The 23,393-nt window shown below is 39.1% G+C and overlaps 1 protein-coding gene across 4 annotated transcripts in view; it reads left to right on the top strand.

Moving 5' to 3' along the window:
- The first annotated feature begins 5,156 nt into the window (after positions 1–5,156).
- Positions 5,157–23,393, top strand: part of Chchd3 (coiled-coil-helix-coiled-coil-helix domain containing 3) — a 271,550-nt gene continuing 253,313 nt past the window's right edge. Inside the window, exons 1-2 of one of the 4 annotated variants that reach the window (XM_048786916.1) lie at positions 5,157–5,411; positions 16,342–16,429. In XM_048786916.1, the coding sequence (XP_048642873.1) occupies positions 5,331–5,411; positions 16,342–16,429 (169 nt within the window). In that variant the 5' untranslated portion in view covers positions 5,157–5,330. The remainder of the gene's footprint in view (positions 5,412–16,341; positions 16,430–23,393) is intronic. The other 3 variants (XM_048786915.1, XM_015493822.2, XM_015493821.2) reach the window with 3 other exon arrangements.

Raw genomic sequence — 23,393 nt, forward strand, 5'->3', positions numbered from 1 at the left:
TTTGTGCATGGTGAGAGATGGGGGTTTGATTTCATTTTGCTACATATGGATTTTCAGTTTTCCCAGCACCATTTGTTAAAGAGGCTATCTTTTCTCCAATGTGTTGTTTGGGCACCTTTGTCTAGTATGAGATAACTGTATTTATGTGGGTTTGTCTCTGTGTCTTCTATTCTGTACCATTGGTCTACATGTCTGTTTTGGTGCCAATACCATGCTGTTTTTGTTACAATGGCTCTGTAGTATAGTTTAAGGTCTGGTATTGTGATGCCTCCTGCTTCACTCTTTTTGCTAAGGATTGCTTTGGGATTTTCTAACAGACCAAGACTCCATTGTACCCACTTCAGGTCAACTTCACTCAGGAATGTGACTACTCTGAAGTCTCTTACATAAGTTAGTTTTGCCGTTCTTTTTTGAAGTGCTGGGGATTGAACCCAGGCCATTGTGCATGCTAGGCAAAGCTCAACCACTGAGGTTACCCCTGGCCCTTGTGTATGCTGGGGGCTGAGGGCAAGGGCTCAACCCCTGAGCTATACATTAGCCCTTGCCCTGTTCTGGAACACCATGTAAATGGACTCCTGCGGTCTGTATTCTTTTGCTCAACATTATGCCTGTGATACTTAGCTCTGTTGTTACAGTGTAGCAATAGTGTATTCTTTTTTGTTGTAGTATAGCATTCCATTGTCTTCATATACCATGATTTATTTATCCATTCTAAAGTTGAGAGAACATTTGGGTGATTTCCTGCTTGGGGCTTTTGTGAATAGAGTTATAATAAATAGTCCTGCATATGTCTTTTGGTTGACATAAGTTCTTATCTATGTTATGTGTATTCCCAGAAATGGAATTGCCATGTTATTAGTTAATACATGATTAGCTTATGAATTGTACAAAGACTCTAGTACTCCTATGGGAAGGTGACTGACTTATGCCAGGCCCAGGCACCTCTGCACCAAAGGCCTGCATCACCACCTCACATCACCACCTCTGTGCTGCTACTCACCGTCTCTACTTAATAACCATGCTTATCTTGGTTCCACTGGCTGCTGTAGTGTCCTTTATCTGGCATCAGGGTGCCCTGAGAGAAGAGCATGACAAAGTACTAGGCTGAATGGCTGGAGATCTGGAATCCTGCCAGGTTCTGATGTAATTAGGCTGTGTGGCTTTGGGCAACTCAGATAGCCTCTCTGGTGTCTCAGCTCCTCTATATTGGAAAAGAAAGAGGAGATTAGATGGCTGACAAAGTCATTTCCAATTGAAATCCCTTGACTCCAAATACAAGAAAACACTGTCCTGTGTCTTGTTCCAGCGGACAGTTGGAATGCACTTGGCTTTGGAACATGTGAGTAAAAACAGTTTCCCTGGAGCCACAATGTGTCCACTTTGGATGCTCCCCCTCCCTGAACTGGGACTAAAGTGGATTCAAACAAGGCAGCACACTTGGGTGAAGACCAGTTGTGTACAGTGTGTACTTGGGGACATTTCTATACTATTAGCATCAGTAAACAGGCATTTCTCTGCCTGTCCAACATCGTGGCAGAAGTGCTTATATAACCTTGATGCATTTCAAGCATCTGTTATTTGGGAAGTAAAGAGGCTAACAACCTGTGTTTCAGAAATCTCTCAAGTTCCATGACAGGTAGATATTGTTAAAGGGTTAGGAGAATGTCCCTGTACTTTGAAGTAAAAATGGCTTGAAAATTCATCAAGGCCACAGGAGCCATTTGGGAGAGATGACAGATGGGATGTTTGTGCTTGTTTAAGGAACAGAGATGAGAAATGAGTCTCTTCTGACTTGTGCTCTGCTCGTCAGAGATGATCACTCTAAATCCAACACGAAGGAAATCAAAGGGCCTTGAGACCTATACAGGTTTGAGCTTGGATGAGACGGGGCTGGGCTGGGTTTGCCTGTCACCCTCTGGGCACACCTCACACACTCATCCCTCCTTCCATGTCCTCACGCCGGACTCAATATTTCAGCCACTGAATTTTGATGAAGATACAATGAGGAGAAAATAAATGAGATGTCAGAGAAAACACATAAAAGCAAAATAAATAAATAAAATAACAGAAGAATGTCCAGGAAATGACAGAAAGTGGCCTTTGGAAAACCTGCTCTAAATTTGGTGAGGCTTTCTAAAATAAACTTTATACCAGAGGTACCAGGAAATCTTTGTGCATTGCTATGTTATGATGCTGTATAAAATTTATTTTTTCTACAAAGTGTTAAGTGAGGTTCATTAAGGTGCCCAGAGCTCATTCTACTACATGTTAGGGCATAGCATATAAAATTTACCACAAACAAGAAATTAGTAGCAAAGGTACTGTTAAGTGGAAGTCAAAGACTGAGGGAGAGTGCTCTGAGATGTAGGGACCTCTGCCTCATGATTTTACTGGATGAATGGACAGTGCAATGATTAGTTCTTGAAAGTACCACAGGGAGATTTTGTGATTCATGCTATTACTGTTTATTTTGTTGTATGCTGGAAGATACATCTTTATACTGCACTTGCAAATGCCTTCTAATTATTGCTGACTTGTTTTATGCTATTTTGAGTTTTTAATCTCTTCAAGTGTGCTGCTCAAAATTCTTGTATTCAAAACATGTCACAGAAGCACATGTGCATGCATACATACGCACAAAGGCACACAGTGAGAACTACTATTTTAGGGCTTCGTTGTTTTTTATGGGATTCGATATACCATAATTGAGGGGAAAAGTTTTAGAGCTGATGTTCTGTTATGACTTGTCAAACACATCTTAGTCCATGTTTTCAGAATGTGCTTCTATTGATTGCACTCCATATCAAGCCCTTTCCAGTGATTCTCATTGGTCTGCTATAACTATGGCAACTCTATGGCCTACATTTCCTAGGATGATCCTGATTTCAAGGACTGATTTAATTGTCTCTATAAGTACACAAATAATAGAGCAATTGCTCCAGTTTTTAGCTCAGAAAATATGATTGTAATATCTGTATTCTATTTCAGCATAGGTCATAGAGTACAAGTGCTCTGACATGCAGCTGAAATGCTACTCAGAAGAGCTGGGGAGAGGGCTCTTGTGTGTGATGAACAGCACTATAATTAGGCTTTCTGGCTGGGGACCAGAAACAGGTCTCTCTCTTCCCTGATAACTCATGTATCATTGTTTCTGCTTTTACCTCTCCTTTCCATCTATCTCTTCCTTCACTGCCACCTAGTATGCCAGGGACAGTCCAGTGATATGTGAAGGAGTAGCTGAAGAGAGGATTTTGCCTTTAGCAGGTTTTTGCTTAAACTTGGCATTTAAAAATCAGAGTAAAAAGCACAAACCTTCCCACCTGAGACCTCTAATTCTGTTTGAGTGATTTGAAAGTATAGGTGATTTTTTTCAGGTGAGGGTAATAATTAGAGATGATTGGAAGTCTTCTTCCCTCCCCTCCTTCTTCCCCCTTTACTTCCTTCCCTCTTTCCTTCTTCTCTTTCTCTCCTTGGTTCCGTTGGAAAATATTGATATATGCTGTCTTCCATCTGAAAATATATATTTATATATTTGACTTATATACTTATATATTTGGTTGAAAGAACACATTTAATATTCTAAGAAGGTAAATATAGTCAAGATAACAAGTGATACCTTTATCTAAAAAACACTTTTCTCTCCAAGAAACTTTGAGCACTATTGAGCATCCTTGTATGTAGAACCTTCAATATGAGCCATGTATTGGAGGAATAAGTGACATGCGTTTGTGGGAGGGGAGATCCCAAAGAAATGAAAGATAATCCCTGGGAATTTTAGTTACTTGTATAGAAAAGATTTAAACATATTATATAATTTAAAAACAAGTGCAAAGTAGCATGTAGTCTCAAAACCGCAAAAGAACAAAATAATCTAGGTGCATATAATTAAAAAGAACAAAATAATGAGATGTAATAAAAACTCTTCTATTGGCCACAAATATAGAAATGAAAAAGACAAAACCACATAAAGGTCTAATAATAACAGATCAGCACATAATTGAAGCTCAAAAATGTTAATGCATTGTTGAGTAACATAAGAGAATGCCTTGGTATGTGATGGCTCTAATGTTGAAAGGGACCAACTGAAAATAGTACCATCACTCACCTAACATTTTCCTTCCCTTCCTTTTCTTTCCCTTTTTTTGTGATCTGGGGATTGAATCTGAGGCCTTGCACATGATGCTACCAAGCTATGCCCCCAGACCCATTCACCTAATTTCTAGAGAATACATCTGCCTCTGTAAGTCTAAGGTGATATGGCTAAATGTACATGTAGCAGAATGTTTAGAAAAAAAAGTTAAATCTGTACAAAAATGACCTAAATATTAATTTAGTCTTGTAGAGGTGACATATGAAACTAGAAACTTTCCAAATAAATCATCTCAGCTTGGTGTGATGTAGTTTTAGTCCCTCCACTAATTTATGCCATCTTTGGCAAGCACTTAACTTTTCTCTGCCTAACCACATTATGGCCCACCTTATGTAACTGAAGTGAAAGAAGACACCCATGTCGAAAGTGAATGCTCTACTTGTTTGGTGTAAAATTTTCCCCCGTTTTTAAAATTTCTATGCAGATTTGAAAATCAGCATTAAAAATTGTACTTTATAGAAAGAAATAAAACAAGTATTTTATATAGTTCACGAGATAGGTACATTGGCCAATTTTTTTTTTTTTTTTCTTTTAATGGCTAAGACTAAAATATTCTAAATTTTGTGTCAGGGATTTGAATGTAGTATTTAAGAACAGCTCCATTAGGGGAGTGCATCGCTCATCCAACTTCAAATTTCTTAAAGAGAGAGATTGTGTCTTTGAACTCACCAACTTCAGTTTCTAGATAATGTCTTTAAATCTCCATTGCTGGATGAATGAACTTCCTTGAAAGTTGACGAGTGACAAGGCTTTAGAGCCGCCAAGACTACAATTCCCAGAATGCCATGCTTCCCTGGCACTCTGGAGACCGAGGCGAGTTCGCCCCAGCACCCATCGCTTCAGCTTGAGACTACAATTCCCAATACCCTCAGGGGCTTCGGAAACCTTGTCAAATACCACCAGTTGCCATAGCATCCGGGTCCGGGCCAACCAATCATCGCTCTCCCGCTGCGTAGAGGCGGGCCTTTCGGATCTCCGACCAACACTAGGGGGTTTTGCTATGGCGCGTGACCGGAGGAGGCGGGAGCTCGGGACCGGCGCCTTCTCCTTGCCTTTTGGGGTCGTGGCCTTGCTCCTGCTGGGCAAGGGAAGTGTCCCGGCTCCTCCACCCGCGTGAGTGCGCGGGGGCCCTGAAGAACTCGTGGGTCCGCGCTAGGACTGGGGGACAGAAGCAGGAGCCATGGGTGGGACCGCCAGCACTCGCCGGGTCACCTTCGAGGCGGACGAGAATGAGAACATCACCGTGGTGAAGGGCATCCGGGTGAGTTTAGTGGGCGGGCGGAGGGCCAGCACTCCGACTGGGTCCCCAGCGCCCCGAGGTCCCCGGGACCCGCTCCGCTCGGTGTCTCCCTGTCCCGCCCCCGTGTTTGTCCCACCCGGAGCCTGGCTCTCTGGGAAGAAGCCCGTAGTTTCCAGACTCGGGACGTTCATTCAGAGAGAGTTCCTGGTTGTGTGCCAAGTGCCAGGCACTGTGCGGGGCCCGGTGGGGCATGCCGGGTTGAACGGGACCCGCCAGGGCTTACCGCCTGGCCTTACCTGCACTGCTCACTAGTTGCAGGACTTTGGCACTCACTGCGCCTGCCGTGGGACGGGTGGTGTCTTACTGCTCCTGTATTCAGGACCCGAGCCCTGCTTTCCCACGCCTACATCATCTCTCAGGGTGAATTGGCGTTTTAAGGATCACTTTAATTTGCTTTCTGTCATTTAATGTTTTCTTTCTGATACCACCCCTTTCCCCATCACTCTCTCACACACACACACACACACACACACGCACCCCTCCCCATTTCTCGCCTGCCTCTGTGACTTCTGACTCCTCCCTCCTTCACTTTCATCTGATATCTGGTTTTTCCCAGGAGCCTTCTCTGTGGCCTGCTGTGTCTACGTTTTTGGACTAGTCCCAGTTACTTCAGGCCTACTGTCTGCCAGCCTGATGGGGGCTGAGATAGGTTGGAAATTCTCCAGGCCAGTAGAAGTTAATAGAGTCAGTTCTGACCGAGACGTTGTAAGGGAATTTTTTTTTTTTTTTTTTTTTTTTTAATGCCCTCTGCATGTACTTGATACGTAAACTGAAAACTTGATTTTTCTCTAGGGTGTCAGTATACCAGCACTAACTTCATTAACACACTCTCCGCTGCACCTGAATTTGGAGCTTCACATTTTTGGAAGTATGATGCCTGAACGTAGTAAATAAAGCACTTTTGACTTCAGGAAAGTTTTACGATACTTTATATTTTTTCTTTCTCTGTTATTACACAGCCAGCTTTACTAAATTAAATGTGTGAATTCCTTTTAGCATTTGTTATTGGGAAATAAAACTTTTTATATATTGAAAGTGTTTAAAAACTTTTTCCTTTGCTACTGTTAACCTTGAAAAGAGTTTATTAAAGTTTTCTTTTAGAAACTCAGACTGTTGAACTGTTTTTGGTCTTTGACCAACATTGCTTTCTATAAAATATTAATGAATGGTAGTACTACATTTTGTTAAAAAAAATATTCAAGGCTGCATTCTTTGCAGTATTGTGGTTGGTACTCTTTGGAGTAAAATAAACATTGCTGTAAACTCTTGAGTTTTATGGAGAGATTTTTAAAATCTTAAGTATTGACTATTCCACACTGGAGGGTGAAAATGGCTTAAAAGAAAAAGCAAAATAAGTTCTGGGTGTGAAGATTGTAGAAAAATGCAAAAATCCATATTTTCATGCTGTAGTACAGACACAATGGTGACAAACCAAATTGAAAGAGAATTTGTATATCAAATATTAGATAAGGTTGAATAGAATAAGCATGACAATAGGGATATGTATGGATTCAAAAGGTAAGGTTGTTTATAAAACCTTTTTAAAGAACTTTAAAAAATAAAAAAGAAACTATGTCCTTTGGCCCTACCACTTGACAGAAGCTTTCTTTTTTTCTTGCTCATATAATACATTTTATCTATGTTATAATTTAAAAAGAAACTTTGTCCTTTGGCCCCACATCTTGACAGAAGCTTTCTTTGTTTTTTTCTCTCTCTGTAATACATTTTATCTATGTTGTCATAATTCAAGTACACTCTATGCTCATTTTTGACTTCTTTACTTTTCTTCAGAATGTACCCTTCACCTGGAATGCCCTTGCACTGTTCCCCATTGCTTCAAATCCTTTTTCAAGGATGATTTGCAATCTCTTTGTGCTTCAGTTTTCTCATCAGCAAAATGATAGCTGAGTACAGATCTATGATTTCAGTTTTGAAATGTGGTGAGCCTAGTGGCAGTGTAAGTTCTTGTAGCCATACTTAGCCTGTTACAGTTTCCTCCAAAAGTGTCATGTTGTTAACTGCTGAGTACTCAGAGGTCATTCTGATTTCTTTGAGGTCATGGTCAAAAGAATATCAACTAGGAATTAGACTGACCTTGTTTTAAATCTTACATGTTAGTTTGTGGTCTTGGACAAGTCACTTCTCGGAGAATATACCCTTATTTTTAAAGGGGGAGTACCATCACTTCCTTTGATTGGTTAGGGTAATAACCTGAGGTAAGGTCTGTGAAACATCTTAAGAGTCCTGTCACATGGAAAAAGAAAAAAGTCTAAGATTCTTTGAAAGCACTGTGTAGTGTAGAAAAAGCATGTGCTTTGAAACCAAAAAGACCTGGGTTTGGATCCTAGCTCTGCTTTGATAGCTATGTATCCCTGGACAAGTCACTTTTAATTATGTTTCTTTCTTCAGTGTGTCTGGATAATAGAGCCTACTAGTGAGAATTTGACATGTGGATGCATTTAGCGCAGTGCCTAGTGTCAAACAGTGTTTGCTGAATAGTAGCTGTTACTAGAACTGTTTTAAGAGGACAGATGCATAAACTTACATGATCCTAAGGTAGGTAAAAATAAGACCATGTTGTGCTCCCACTGGTGAACCTAATGGCACGAGGACTGGATATTGGGAGTCCAGTGTGATTTGTGTTTAGATACTTTGTAGATTTATTTTAGTTGATCCTTACATTTTTCCTGGCTTTAAACAGCCATATTGTTTCCTTCCGAGTCATGGGGAACAGCACTATGGGTATGTAAGCAGGGCATTGTCTTTAGTTCAGTTGGTTAAAACATGGCACTGAAGAAAACTTTACCACTTTGATTAATTTTCTAATGTTTAAGTCATTGATTATGGAAAATATAAGTACATGTTCTGTAGCATCAGTCACTGCTGGAAAACCAATTCTGTTCCACTGATTAGGATAGTAATTTCATCTTCACTTACTACAGTAAGAATAACATTTAGTAAGCAACGTAAAACTTTTTGTAACTAAGCCAAGTTTATTGATAGATAATGTTTCTTCATATTTTTCTTGCTGAGGTCCCAAACAACTAGCAATTAAAGAACCTATTTACAATTTTAAGTTTAAAATTTCTTCTCACCTAGCAGGTGTTTTCATCATAGGGTCTGTTTATTTTCTTTATCCTTAGCAATTGTTAGCTTTTTTCCCTTCTTCTATAAATAACCAATATTCTTATACTTGATTCCAATTTTGAGTCTGAAACTATTCATATGGGTTTGATGAAGGGACCCCCCCTCTTGCTTTGCCCTCCTCTCCAAGTCCAAAATAAGCTACTAGTGATAGAAATACCAAGCATTTTTATTACTCATATTACATGTGCTTAATAGGATTTTTGTGACCACCTGCTGTGCCTGCTTGGAAAGTATGCTTATGACCCAGTCTTTCACAGGTTTATCTGAAACATCAAAACTGTGAGTGAACTCTTCTAGAGCAGATGTCAACTTCAATGAGTATCACTTTCAAAGTAAGACTTATCATGGTTTCCAGGCATAAATGAATCTCTGCAGCTGGCATTGAAGTTCAAGCTAAAATTCACAGGAGCAAGTTATGGCAATATGGATACTTACAAGGAGCACATCTTTTGCTTTGGGAGATATTGACAGTTGAGAGCCCCTAAATGAAGAGATTCCTTAATGGGGTGTCATACGGGCTGAATGACAAATTCATTCTGTCAGCCTTTGGGATTGTTGAGAATGTTGCACGAATAATTCAGTTAACTAATAGATGATTGGTCCCTTGAACTGTGGATTCTGTGACTCTTGTGCATAGTACCTTCTTAATCTTTCTAGGATTTAATAAAGACAGAAGTTCATGGTGTCTTCTAATGACAAATGCAAAAAAGATACAGGTGACAAACTATAAAGCCAAGAATTATGTATTTTATAGGTATCTGTGGGTATGGTATTCACAACTGTGCCCTATGCCCTTGAAAGTTTGGGAGTGATTTCTGTCAAATGATAATAGCAGTTTTTGGAGACTATGTCTTAAAGTAGTTGAAAAGTGTACTAAGTCTCACAAAAAATGACCTGTGCTCTGTGGAAGACCAAGAGTGAAAAATGGGTCTGAGTTCATTCGTCACTTTGATGACACATCTGGGAGAAAATAAAAACTATGATGGGGGTGAGGGTCTGGTTTGGTTCTGTCTGTTGTGGTTCCTGACTTGGGCTTTCAGAGAAGGACAATATAAGAGGAGTTCTCGCTTCCTTTTACTCCATACCTTGGGAGCAGAATACTTTATTTTTGCTGCTCTAACCAAGTCTCCAGTCTGAGAAAATACTGGATTTTTTAATTGGTGGGTGGTATGTTTGTGCTAATTCTTGGATAAGACCAAACAAGGTGGGTGGGAAAACTAGAAGATGACACACATCCTCCCTCTGGAGTGCACTGGTGCGGTGAGTAATACCCATTTCAACTTGGCTTAAAATTGGTTTTAGGAGCCGTGGAGAGCAGGTTGGATAGGCAAGGTCAGTTGGTTGAATGTCAGCAGGCCTGCTCTCTTGATTGCCCCATATATTAGAAGCATAGTTCTTAACTTCTTTTAGTTAATAGACCACTGTATATCTATCTGTGATCAATGAACTCTGCCCAGAACAATGCAGTAAGCAGACAATTTTGCATACAATTGAGGAATTAGTCCATGGACCCAGTTGTAGTCCATAGACTTCTGGGTATATTCTTAGCATCAATATATTGTGTGGGTGTTATTTCACTACTCTTTGATATAAATAATTTCCATAAATTGTACTTGATATTTGCCTTATAAATTCCAGATATGAGTGGAAAGCAGGTATAATATAAGTATAGATCAATAAATGGGAAAAGCCTTTTCTAAAAGGCATGTCTTGTTTATGAAAGCTGCATTTCCTGGAGAAGTTGCTTCTTGCAGAGGCTGCCTGTCTAGCTCTTGCAGAAGCTTGTGCTGTACCGTTGAGTCCCCATCCCAGCTTTGGGTCAGTTTTTGTCACACATCAGAGTTATTCTACAGCTGCAGATTTTGTGTGTAACCCTGGCCAGCATTTCTAAATCTTGGCAGCTGCCTAACAAGTGAATGTCCCTGTTCCCAGAGGAGATCAGGTGAGTGTACAGGTCTGAACTTACTACTGCAACTTGGAAGGTCAGCTCAGAGAGCATGAACTCTAAATGCAAATGATAACAAAGCAAGACTGTTGCCTTGGATCAGCAGAGACAGGACAGTCTGAGGACAGGGTAATAGTGCTTGAAGTCACAGAGTTGGAATTGTAGATGGTTGTGGGTGCTACTCTGAAGGGCCCAAGAATGTAGTCTGGAATGAGTGTAAGAACAAATGGTTGACTTTCAACAGGCAAACCTATATGATATGTTTATCAACCCTGCAATGTGTTTATCATCTGTTCCTGTGGGTGATGTGCTTATTAATTCACTGGACTACATATGACCAAAGACTGCATTGAGAAATATTTTGAATCATGTTAGAGTTTGACATTAAGTGGTAGAATTTGAAGCATCAAACCCACAAAAGGAGATGGACAGTTAATAAGAAACAATTATTGATTAGGTTGAAAGAGACATTCCTCTCTTACTACCCAAAGAGCACAGATACAGGTAAAGGAGTACTTTATATATGCATACCAGCATGGAGCTGTGGCCCTAATCTTTGTGCCCCATGTAGAGAAGTGTAGGCTCAGGCCATTGGTGAGATTCAACCAAGAAGAAGTAAAAATCAGTGTCCTCCTGGCTGGAGCTGTATGAGCAGTAGCTTTACCAAATACCTTGTAGCCAATTATAGTTAATACCGCATAAACTATAATCTTCTCTGTAACCCCCAGAAGCAAATTCACTTTTTAAATGAGGGAAGTGAGACTCATTGAAGAGACTTCCCTAGGGTTACAGAGCTAGTAAGTGGCCATGATTTTTCATCTATTCTGGGCCAGCTTTCTAAAAAAAAAAGCTATCTATCTGAAAGGACGATATTTTTGAAACTACTTTGGAGATTGGAAGGACTTATCATGGTGGCCAGAGATGGTAGCAAGGTATGAATTTTTATGAGAAGTAGATGTAATAGTTAGAAGGTATCTGTCCCCCATATGGACAAAGGTAAGGTTTATAGCTAATACTTGATTTTCCATTTTCTGTTAAGTAGAATATATTTTTAATGAAGTTCTTTGATTTTGCCCTGAAGTATATAAATATAATTAATATATAAGTTTATTATATATAAATGTAATTTATACATATTTAATATAAATATAAATTTATTATAAACATAAAATTATATAATCACACATAAGAATTATATATAAGCTAAATTAGCTTTATGTGTCCCTTTATACATACATATTATATTGGGTATGTAACAGTATGTTATACAATATAATACATAGTATATACACTGTAATATAGTGTTATATGTAACACGTTGTAACAATGGTACATTATATATACTAAGTAGTATATACAATTGAAACCAGCTATTTGTGTATATTATCTATCACTACATACATATCACTTGGAATAGCTTTAAGATTCTAAAACGAAGGGTCACTTTATCTCTTTAAGAGGAAGTGATGTATTTTTATTATATGTGAGGGGTTGAAGGATGTTTCTTAGTAGAGAGAGCATAGAACTACAGATTGGGGGTTGCCACTTCTGGTAACCCCTTGATGCTGCCAGTAACTGCATATTACTTAGGATCATCTTCTTCTTTTTTTTTTTTTATTTGACCATTGAGGGGATTTGATTCAGTCTTTCTAGAGTTTTTCCTAAGCTGTATCTCAACTTTGCAGATGAGTTTTAGCAAATATTCTTGGTGATTACTGTCATTTAGAAAAGGTACAGCAGGCCCTGGCATCTTCAAATAGAAAGTCCCTTGACACCCTGCTTTTTTGCTTAACACTTGTCTTTCATAGAGAAAGTAATCATGAGTTTTTCCTTTAAAGAACACGGCTTACGAGCTGTAGTCTTTCTCTTTGCCATCTCCTCCATTCTGGTTTGGGCTCTGACATACGAGTATCTGCTCAGGCATAGACTGTTTTGTTCACTTACATACCACAGAGCCTTAAGTAGTGCCTGGGGTAGTGAACACTTGCTGAGTGAATAACTCATTAATACATAGTAGCTCACAATCTTATTGAAAGGCAGACAGGGAAATATGGAAGGGCTCATTCTTATATCATTGGGGTGCTGTGTTAAAGGGTTGTGTGAGGTATAGTGGGCACAGTGAAGGATAGCTTTGGTGGGAATGGAATGGGGGACTGGTTAGGTCTGTGAGAGCTTTTGGATGTATGAAAAGATGGATCTTGAAAGTTGGCTCCTAAGGAGAGCAGGAAATGATGGCAAAGAAAGTCAACAAAGTGAGGTGTCAGAGTAGAACAGGTGTGAAGTGTTCAGGGAGAAACTGGAGGTTGAGGTTGGGGAGAGAGGCCATCACCAAATGATGAAAAGAATTTGGAGCTGGTCATGGTGGTGCATGCTTGTGATCCCAGCTACTTAGGAGGCGGAGGCGGGAGTTCCAGACCTGTTTGGGCAACTCAGCAAGGTGCTGAGTTGTAAAGTGAAAGGGCTGAGGATGTAGGTCAGTGATAGAGAATTTGGTTTGATCCCAAGGACTGCCAAAATTAAACCAAACCAAAGCAAGACAAAAACCTCAAAACAACAACAACAACAACAGCAACAGCAAACCCTGAAGAATTTGGACTTTCTTGTCAGCAGAAGGTAGGTATTGAAGAGTGCAGCAGGGAGTTGTCATTATCACATTTGCATTTTGGGAGATTATTGATGGTGCCATAAATTAGGGCAGGAGAAGAGATGGTGAGTTGTTTAAACATTTAGGGGTTGAAAGAGTCTGGGCTAGGAAAGTGAAGGAGAATGCAAATTGAGTGAAGTCCTGGGGGCTGATTTAGAAACTGGATAGAGGTGGTGTCACTAATGAGGTAAGCAACCTGTGAGGAAAGAGTATTTTTGTCAAACATAAGTTCAGTTTGGACGTGTTGGTTGTGAGGTGCCTCTGGTACGTTCAAGGGAAGGTGTCTGTTAATTCAACATGTAGGCCTGGCTTTTGGGAGACTGGTCTTGAACTGGAGATAAGGGTTAAGAATTCATTAATTTGTCATCAGCAGTTAAAAATCAAGGGATTGGGTGAGAGCACCAAGAGCTCGCGGAATGAAAAGAGAATAAAGACAAGGAATAAAATGTGGCCTTGAGCACTTAAAGGTATGTAGCTGAGGGGAAGACCAGGAAAGAAAGAAGACCCGCCAGAGTCCTTGGAGAACCAGCAGAGTGGGATGTCAGAAAAACCAAGGTAGGGTTTCCAGAAGAGGGCAGTGACCCAAGGTGCAGCTGCTAAAGGGAAGTTAGGAATACGATGCTTTGTAAATATAAAATGTAGTTGTTTACATAAATACAACTACAAAAGATTACTGACTTGGCCACTAGTGATGTTTACCAAAATACTTTGACATTTGTATTGAAGGAAAAGCTAAAGAGTGTTGAGTTGAGAAAGTGGCTATTGCAAGAAGGTCCTTGGTACAGGAGAGGATCACCCAGACTTGACCGGGAACCTGGGTTCTTTCCTGATGTCCTCCCTTTCTTTATCTCCACATCTAATCAGACCCATTGTGGTACTGAAGAGGGATGGTGGACTGTGACCTTGACTCAGACTTCCTGAGTTTGAGTCTTGGCTCCACTACCGATAAAACGTGTGATCCAGGGTGAAGTATTTCAATCTGACTGTGCTTCAGTTTTCTCACCTATAAAATTGAGATGATAGAAGCATCTCTCTCATGGCATGTTAAGGATTAAGTGAGTGAAGTACTTAGCTTGGTGACACGCCTGACTCAACAACAAGCACTCAGCGAGTGTTAGCTCTTTGGACTCCCAGACATCTTTTGAATATGCTCTTCCTGGATTACTATAATACCCCTAACAGCTTCATTGTAGAATACTTTACATGCCATGAAATTCACTTGTTTCAGTGTACAGTTCAACAGCTTTTAGTAAATTTACTGTGTTGTGTAATCATTACTACAGTCCAGTTTTAGAACATCTTTGTCACCCCAGTAAGATCTTGTGAGTTAATCCCTGTTCCACCCTGGCCCTAGGCAACTACTTAGGGATTCTGTACCCACAGAGTCGCCTTTTCTGGGCATTTCATATATATAGAATCTTACAATATGTGACCTTTTAGCTGAACGATTTTTAGGTCCATCTGTATTGTAGCTTGTATCAGAACTTCATCCCTCTTTGTTGCTGAACTGTGTTCTATTTTATAGATCTGTAATGTTTTGTTTATCCATTCACCAGAAAATCAACATTTGTCAGTTTCCACTCTTGCTGTTATGAATGATGCGGCTCTGAACATTCCTGTGCAAGTTTTTTGTGGACATATGCTTAATAGCTTCTTAATTGGTCCTCAGCCTCCTTCAGGGGTCCTTCTGTTCTCATTCCTCTCCAGGCTGTTCTCTACACTGTAGCCAGAGTCATCTTCCTGAAATGTGCATCTGATCATGTCATTACTCTGTTTCAAATCCTTTAGTAGTGCCTGGTTGCTTCTGGATGTAGTTCAAACTCGTTAAGCTTAAGGGTTTTAATAGTCTAAAATCTCCCATCTCCCCTCTACCGCTTCTTTTCACTGTGTCCCCTCTTTAGTTTCCTGCTTCAGCCATTCTTTTGTTCATCCATTCTTGTCATTTCATTTATTTATTTAAGCATTCTTCGTAGGCTTATTGATTCTGGGGTATAGTGATGAGACAGCTAAGTCCTTTTTTATATGGAGCTTTCTCTTTAATGTGAAAGGCAGACAGAGGACAAGAAAGCATCAGGTGGTGGTAAGCACTAGCAAGAAAATAAAAAGGAATGATGCAGAAGTAATTGAGGGGCCGGTGACTCAGCTCTCCAGGCCTGAGAGTTCCTCAGAATCTCAGCGCTAATGATTTCCTACTTAACACCCCTATTTGGTACCTACTGGCAAACCTTGTTTCTCATGTGTACTTAATGAGGTTCCCTCATCCTGGATGGTTCTCTTCCCTCTGTCCGTCTTTCCCTTGCAAGTCTTTTTATTTTTTCTCTTTTAAAAATTAGCACATATAAATTGTCCATATCAATGGGATTCTGTGTGATATTTTCATACATGCAACAGAGTGCTTGGGTCATATCCAATCACCCATCTTCCACTCTGCATCCCCAAACACATGACCTTCCCAGGCCCTGGTAATCACTATTCTATTTTCAGGTGAAAATTATTTTTAATCCTCTGCTCCAGACCCCATCCCCACAGCTTAGCTGGAGCGCTCCCTTTATGCTTTTTGCCTTACAGGTTGGAGCACACAGGTGGTACCTGTCACATTACATTTAAATGCCTGACAGTTTTCTGTTTATTCCACTTCACTTTAAGCAACTTGATGACTTTGAATTGTCCAAGTCTAGCTTAGTTCCCAGCACATAGTTAATGCATAAGAAAATCTGTTGAAAGAGCAAGTGTGTCGGGTTAGCCTTAAACAAGGGAGGGAGGGAGGAACCCTGTTTTCTTTGGGACTCTTGGAAAGAAAGGAGCTAAGGACTGTTAATGCCTAAATAATTTTGTAGGTTGAGGGAGAAAAGTTGAAGGAGTTCTGATGGCTTATAGAATTTTCTCCAGGATTACAATTTAGTGCACAGCATAAAACAAAGAATTATTTATAATGAGCAATTAGCAGTGCATTAGAAGAAAAAAAGGAGTAGTGCTATGGGGGGCATCTTGAAATTTTAAAACTATTCTTACTTGCTTCTAGTTTTATAGCTATTAGACTCATTTCTTTAGGTGGTTCTTTGTACATATTGATATGGGTGACTAAATGACTTAGATGTTACTGCACTGTTTCTTGTTCTTTTGTCATTGATTTTATTTTGATGTTGCTTTTTCAGCTTTCGGAAAATGTGATCGATCGAATGAAGGAATCCTCTCCATCTGGTTCGAAGTCTCAGCGGTATTCTGGTATTTATGGTGCCTCAGGTATTTTGGCATTTTAATTTTAGGAGTTTTAATTGAAAAATTATAAGTGGAGAAAGTTCACTGTAGTCAAATTCAACTACCTTCTGTGTTTCATTATTTGGACATTCAACTTTTCCTAGGGAATGTTAGAAACCAGTATCAGGTTTTCTTTGAAAACATTTGGCATGAGGAATGAGCCTACTTTTAAAACAGCCTTCGGAAAATTTTTTTCTCATCCAACTCCTGAACCCTCTACTATGCTTTGGAAGATTACTTCATATTTTTTTTTGTGTAAAATGGATTGATAATGGGGATATTGGAGATTTAGGAGGAAATATAAAAAAACATTGAACTTGGGGCTGGAGATATAGCTCAGTTGGTAGAGTGGTTGCCTTGCATGTACAAGGCCCTGGGTTCAATCACCAGCACCACAAAAAACCAAAACCAAAACAAAAAACAAAACAAACAAAGCCAAACTACATTGAACTTAGAAAATATCATCAGCTTTTCAAATTATTAAATATCTAAAATGATTTTGTTCCTTATAAATTTCTTTCAAATTTATAAAAGATTTATTTCATCATATCAGTTCCAGTTATTAATGAAATTATTGTGTTAAACAAGATAGAGAATTATTATGCCTCATTTTATCTGTAGGTCTTGCTGGATAAGAAAGAGATAAGAGACCTAATACTAATTCCTTTCTCTTTGCACTCTCCTGCCACACCTGTGTGTTCATCCAACAAATGCTTGCTGAGTGTCTGCAATGTGGCCAGCACTGGTTTTGTTTTTATTTCTTTCCTTTCCTTCCCTCCCTCCCTCTCTCTCTTTCCTGGGGATTAAAAACAGGGCCTTGCACATGGTAGCAAGTGCTCTACCACTGAGCTACATCCCAGCCCCAGCACTGTTCTTGGTACTGCCCAATTGATGGATGAACATTTGTAAATTATTTTTCCGTTGCCATTTTGTTTTTGTAAAATGACAATAGAAAGGTAATTGGACTGGTTAATTTTGGACTAAGTGAAAATTTTTCATATTTATTTGAAAGGGGTAAATTTGGCCAAAGACTGAAATTGAGAAGGATGAGCAGCTGCCCATGTACCATTTACTTGGGGCAGTTGTGAGCCCCCTTGCTGATCATTATTTGGTGGACATAGTTGAACTTCTGGTATGTTCAGTGCTGTGGGTACTAGGATTAACAAGAAACAGTTCTTGCCCTTTCAAAGCTTCCTGTTTGGTAGGAGAATTTAGAAGCTTCATGACCAATTAACACTTGATAGAAAGTGAGCACGCTCCAGCTTAATAGATCCTCCAAGTCCCTTTTATTCCTTTTTAAAAAGAAAATTTTTTTTTTTTTTTAGTTGTAGATGGACACAATACCTTTGTTTTGTTTATTTATTTTTATGTGGTGCTGAGGATCAAACCCATGCCTCATGTGTGCAAGGCAAGTGCTCTACCACTGAGCCACAACCCCAGCCTCCCATGGGAATTTTTTTTTTTTTTGAACTTTTTTTTTTGTAGTTGCAGATGGACAGAATGTCTTTATTTTACCCAGCCTCCCTTTTATTCTTAAAGACTTGCTTCTCTTCTCCATCTTTCCCCACAGGTAGTCAAACCCCAAACTGGAGATTTCATTCTCGTTTCCTTTTCTCCTTACTTCTACATCAGTTTGGTAGCTAGTCTTGTCTTGTTCAGCTCTGAAATATGTTTGAATTATCCTTCTGGGTCCATGTCTACTGCTACAGCTATAATCCAGATAAACCATCACTCTTACCAAACTTACTACAGAAGCCTCTTATCTGGCCCCCATGCAATTTTATAAAAAAAGTAAGATTGTGGCTCAATGGTAGAGATCACCTGGCACGTGTGGGGCACTGGGTTTGATCCTCAGCAACACATAAATTTAAATAAATGAAATAAAGGTGTTGTGTCTATCTACAACTAAAAAACCAAAAAAAAAAAAAACACACAACAAAACAGTAAGTCAGTTCATGTCACGTCCCAGGGGTACAAAGATTGCAGTCAGAACTGCTTCTCTTGACTCCCGAGGAACATCATGATGGCCCATCTGCCTGTCCAGCATCATCTTGTCATTCATCATCACCTACCACCCTTCCTTTACTTACCTGCTCTCACTGTTCTCTTCAGAAGATAAGCTGTTGGGCCTTTGTCCTTATCTGTCCCCAACTGAATTCCCAGCTCCTGGGATAGTTCCTGCTTCTTAGTAAGTGCTCATTACTGTTTGTTGAATTAATTTAGGACAAATACCATTATTCATTTTAAAGGTAACGACTTCTGCCAGGTGTGGTGGTGCAAGGCTATGACAGGAGGAGTGCAAGTTCAAAGCCAGCCTCAGAAACTTAGCGATGCCCCAAGCAACCTTATGAGACCCTGACTCAAAATAAAAAATAAAAAATGGGCTGGGAATGTAGCTCAGTGGTTTAACCCCTCTGGGTTCAATCCCTGGTACCACAAACAAAAAGTAACTACTTTTGATCATTCTGGAATACAATTCTATAAATTTAATTTCAGTGACATTTATTAAATGTTTACTTTGCAAATAATTAGGTTTTTGAGCTAATTTGAGAGGACAAAATATAAAAAAACCCTGTCCTTTCAGGGTTTAGAGAATTTGGGCAGATATAACTAAATTTATAATAAGACTAGAAGCAAAGTGAAAAACTTAGTATGGAAGAAGCCTAGATGATAATGAGATTACATATGTTAAGTGTTTTGGTTTAAGAATAATTTTTGATATGAATATTTTTAAAATTGGAATTTGTTCTAAAATAATTTGTTCTAGGTAGGTTTTTTCCCCCTATTCTCTGTATTAATAAGCTAGGATGGTGGTGATGATAATGAAATAGTGATAAACAACACTTAAAATTGTAATGTGGTAGATGTTCTGCTAAATCCTTTTATAGCTCTTATTTTATCCTTACAATCCTTTGAGAGGGGAGCTGTTATTAACCCATTTCATGTAGCAGGCAACTGAGATTCAAAGTGATTATTTTTCCTAGAATCATACAGCTGGTGAGTAATAGAGTTGAGAGTTGGGCTCATATCCATGTGACTAGAGCAAATGTAATCAACCACTTTTTATTATAATCTGAATACCACCTTGCTTCATTTGTAGAAAGGGTGTGACAGAAACTAGTCAGAAGGTAATGATGTTCAGCTTGAGCTCAGGAAAGAACTGTCTATAGTGCTTGTTGGTTTTTATAGCTTATTTTCCATATTGACTATCATTCAGTAGAGAGGCAAATGAGAGAAAATGCTTTCCTTGTTGGGTTAGTTTCTTAGGGTACTTTGAGAGAGTAGACGTGGTTTGCAGACTTCTGTGAATGCTCATGTGTGTGTGGCTTCAGAGCAGGACACTCTCTGGCATGATAACCTCTAGCTTTGGCTAGGGATCCATCCCTTTCCATTTCTGGTTTGACATCATAAATGAGCTCTTTGGTCCATGCCCAGTTGTGACCAGGTGGGCACTGAAAGTTTTTAGAATGTCACCTTGTGTTTTGGTGGTCAGATTAGAACTATACTTTCTAACTGGTAGCTACTAGTCACATGCAACTGTTACATAAAGATAATTAAAATGAACTAAAATAGAACTATTAGTTTCTCTGTTGCACTGCATACATTTCATGCTCCGTAGCTGCGTGTGGCTAGAGACAAGACTACCATGTTGGACGGCGCAGATAGAGAACACTACTGTCATTGCAGGAAGCTCTGCCGCACCGCTCTAGACTAGAATACTCCAGTGCTTGGCATTGTGAGTTTTATCAGATGGTTTCAGTGATGTGGTGATAGAGGTTGTGGAGGGTAGATAGCTCTGTGTGTTTCTGTGTTTGTGAATCTTATTCCCGCCCCTTCCACATCTGAGGACCATCAATTATGGAAACTTCTAGGAGCATTCCCCTAAGGTGTACTCCCTTGACATCTGTCTTTGGCATAGCTTTCCATCCTGTGTGTTATGAGTGTGCTGCTGCAGGTGATGCCTCCTTAGCCTTGGAGTAGTTGGATCACTTGTGCACCATGCAAAGACTTCTTTCCTGTCTACACCATGATATGAGAAGGGCTTGACAGGGCTAATAGGACAGGTTCTTTGAGTATGTATGTGATTTCTCTAGGTTATTATTGAGATATGATTTGTGTTCCGGGTCCTTTTGGTTTATTTCTAGTTTTTAATCTGAATTAGTTTCTCCTTTGATTGACTATTCTTTTTTAAAAAATTTTATGTTTTATTCCAATTTGTTATATATGACAATAGAATGCATTACAATTCATATTACACATATAGAGCACAATTTTTCATGTCTCTGGTTGTATACAAATTATATCCACACCATTCATGTCTTCATACATGTACTTAGGGTAATGATGTCCATCTCATTCCACCATCTTTTCTACCCCCATCTCCCACCCTTCCCCTCCCATCCCTTTTCCCTATCCAGAGTTCATCTAATCCTCCCATGCTCCCCCTCCCAACCCCACTATGAATCAGCCTCCTTATATCAGAGAAAACATTCAGCATTTGGTTTTTTTGGATTGGCTAACTTCATTTAGCATTATCTTCTCTAACTCCATCCATTTACCTGCAAATGCCATGATTTTATTCTCTTTTATTGCTGAGTAATATTCCATCGTGTATATCTACCACAGTTTCTTTATCCATTCATCCACTGAAGGGCATCTAGGTTGGTTCCACAGTTTAGCTATTGTGAATTGTGCTGCTATAAACAAGTGTTCTTTTAGTGTAGTTCCTCCCTTCACTGGTTTTCACTTTTTTTTTTTTTTCCCATTTTTCATCTTCATGGAGTATCTTGTTGAGAAATTTCTGAAGTGCAGGCTTTCTTGTTGCAAATTCTTTTGTTTATCATGAAAGGTTTTTATTTCCTCTTCAAATCTGAGGCTTAATTTTGCTGGATATAGGCTCTGGCTTCTTAGCCTTGGAGTAGATGGACCACTTGTGCTCCCCATGTACCATGCATGCAAAGACTTCTTTCCTGTCTACACCATGATATGAGAAGGGCTTGGTAAGGCTAATAGGACAGATTTTTTGAGTATGTTATGTGATTTCTCTACCCCATTCCAGCTAAGCCAAGAAAGGAACTCAGATTGGCATGCTGTTTTGCCTTTAGGTTAAGAATGCAATTAGATTACAATTGTGTAAATTAACAAAGTTTTATTCTCTTTAGAATTTAAAAATATGTTGATAAAAATAGAAAGACTTTTCTGAGTTTGTCTCATTTAGGGGTTTAAGTTAGTACTCAATAATAGACTTCATATGATTTATAATTTAGATGTGTTATGAAATAATTTTTCGAGTCTACAAAAATGTATTGATAAAAATGTCACCAGCCTTTTCTACATTTTTCAATGTCAAGTAAATTATATATTAAATGTGAGTTGAATTTTTAATATTTATTAAAATACTTTCTTTCTCACAGGACTCTTATTCAACCAGCCTTAGGCTATTCAGATGTGTGAATATAGGGCAGTGTATTTGATGGACTGAGAGCCCTAGGATTTCTGAATATAGGAAGTAAGTTTTATGGTATACATAGTTTTGAGAATATAATTTATACTCCAAGTAAGTGAGTTCCTCTGAAGACTTTACTGAAACTCATTTTTGCCAAACCTTGAATCAGATCAATGACTCGTTGCAATAAGTATTTGCATGTAAAGCTGTTTGGGCAAAATAATATACTGTGTGACACACAGCAGATTGTAATGCCACTTTAATAAATGAATGTGCTCTAAAGAACTTAACTGTATCCTCACTGCCTCAAATTCAACCATATTGGTTTGCTTTTATACCAGGTAGTTTTTTCCTTAGGCTGACATAAGGAGATGCCATTGCACATAGTTATAAACTCACCTTTTCATGAACGTCTTGAATTTTTTGATTTTAAAAATCGATGTGAGTATTGATTTTTTTCTTTTCCATCCTGATCTTTTAGTTTTTCTGGCTCGTGGTGAGGTCAGATTGCTCATGTTTGACCCTGCCTACTGCTGAAGAAACTGTCTCCAAATCAATATGAAAAAAACAAACAGGAAGCGATATTAGGGAGCTATTTGTTGTCTTCCTAAGCCACTAGCAACCAGATGAAAATGATAAATCTGGAAGAAAAGACAGATGAACTTACTTTTATTATTATCCTCACTGTACAAGTTTCTCTGTAAATTTCTTGTCATTGTGAAAAATAAGAAAGATTTGCCAATTTGTGTTAAGTATATCACTGAGATCACTAAGTATTTGGCAGCCTTAACAAGTTGCAGGAAACCAATTCGAGCAGGAAATAGCACAGCCCAAACTAAACAGCCAATTTAGGGAAACAAATTCATCTATATATTCTATGTATTTTTCTTCCGGAATCTGGCCTTCCTAGTTATTTTTAAACAGCTCTTTAAGGCTCTTTTAGATATAGCACCCTAGGGAGAGTTCAAAGTAAACAAGTTGTACTTGTTTCTTTGACTTGAGTTATAAGATCTGAAGGGGATTGCAATGTCTTGATTTTCAATTTTTAATATATGAAATTTCATGGATACCACCATCTCAACTCGGTACTGTTATACAAATGTACAGGTATCTTAGCTATGTCCATTAATGGATAATTTGCTTAAGAGTTCCAAGGTATTAAATCAGTATATTCTGTTCTTTTTTTTTTGGTACTGGGATTGAACCCAGGGGCACTTTACCATTGAGCCACATCCCCATCCCTTTTTTATTTTTTATTTTGAGACAGGGTCTTGCTAAGTTGCTGAGGCTGGCTTTGAACTTGCAGTCTTCCTGCCTCAGCTTCCAGGGCCCCTGGGATTACAGCCATGTGCCACCCACTTCCAGCTGTATATTCTGTTTTTTTTTTTGGTATGTGGTGCTGAGGATCAAATCTAGTCCTCACATGTGCTAGGCAAGTGCTCTATGGCTGAGCTACAACCCCAGCCCTATATTCTGTTCTTAAAAGAGATTCCATAAACAGTC

Source organism: Marmota marmota, unplaced genomic scaffold, assembly GCF_001458135.2.
Source record: "Marmota marmota marmota unplaced genomic scaffold, marMar, whole genome shotgun sequence".
Classification (NCBI taxonomy): Eukaryota; Metazoa; Chordata; class Mammalia; order Rodentia; family Sciuridae; genus Marmota; species Marmota marmota.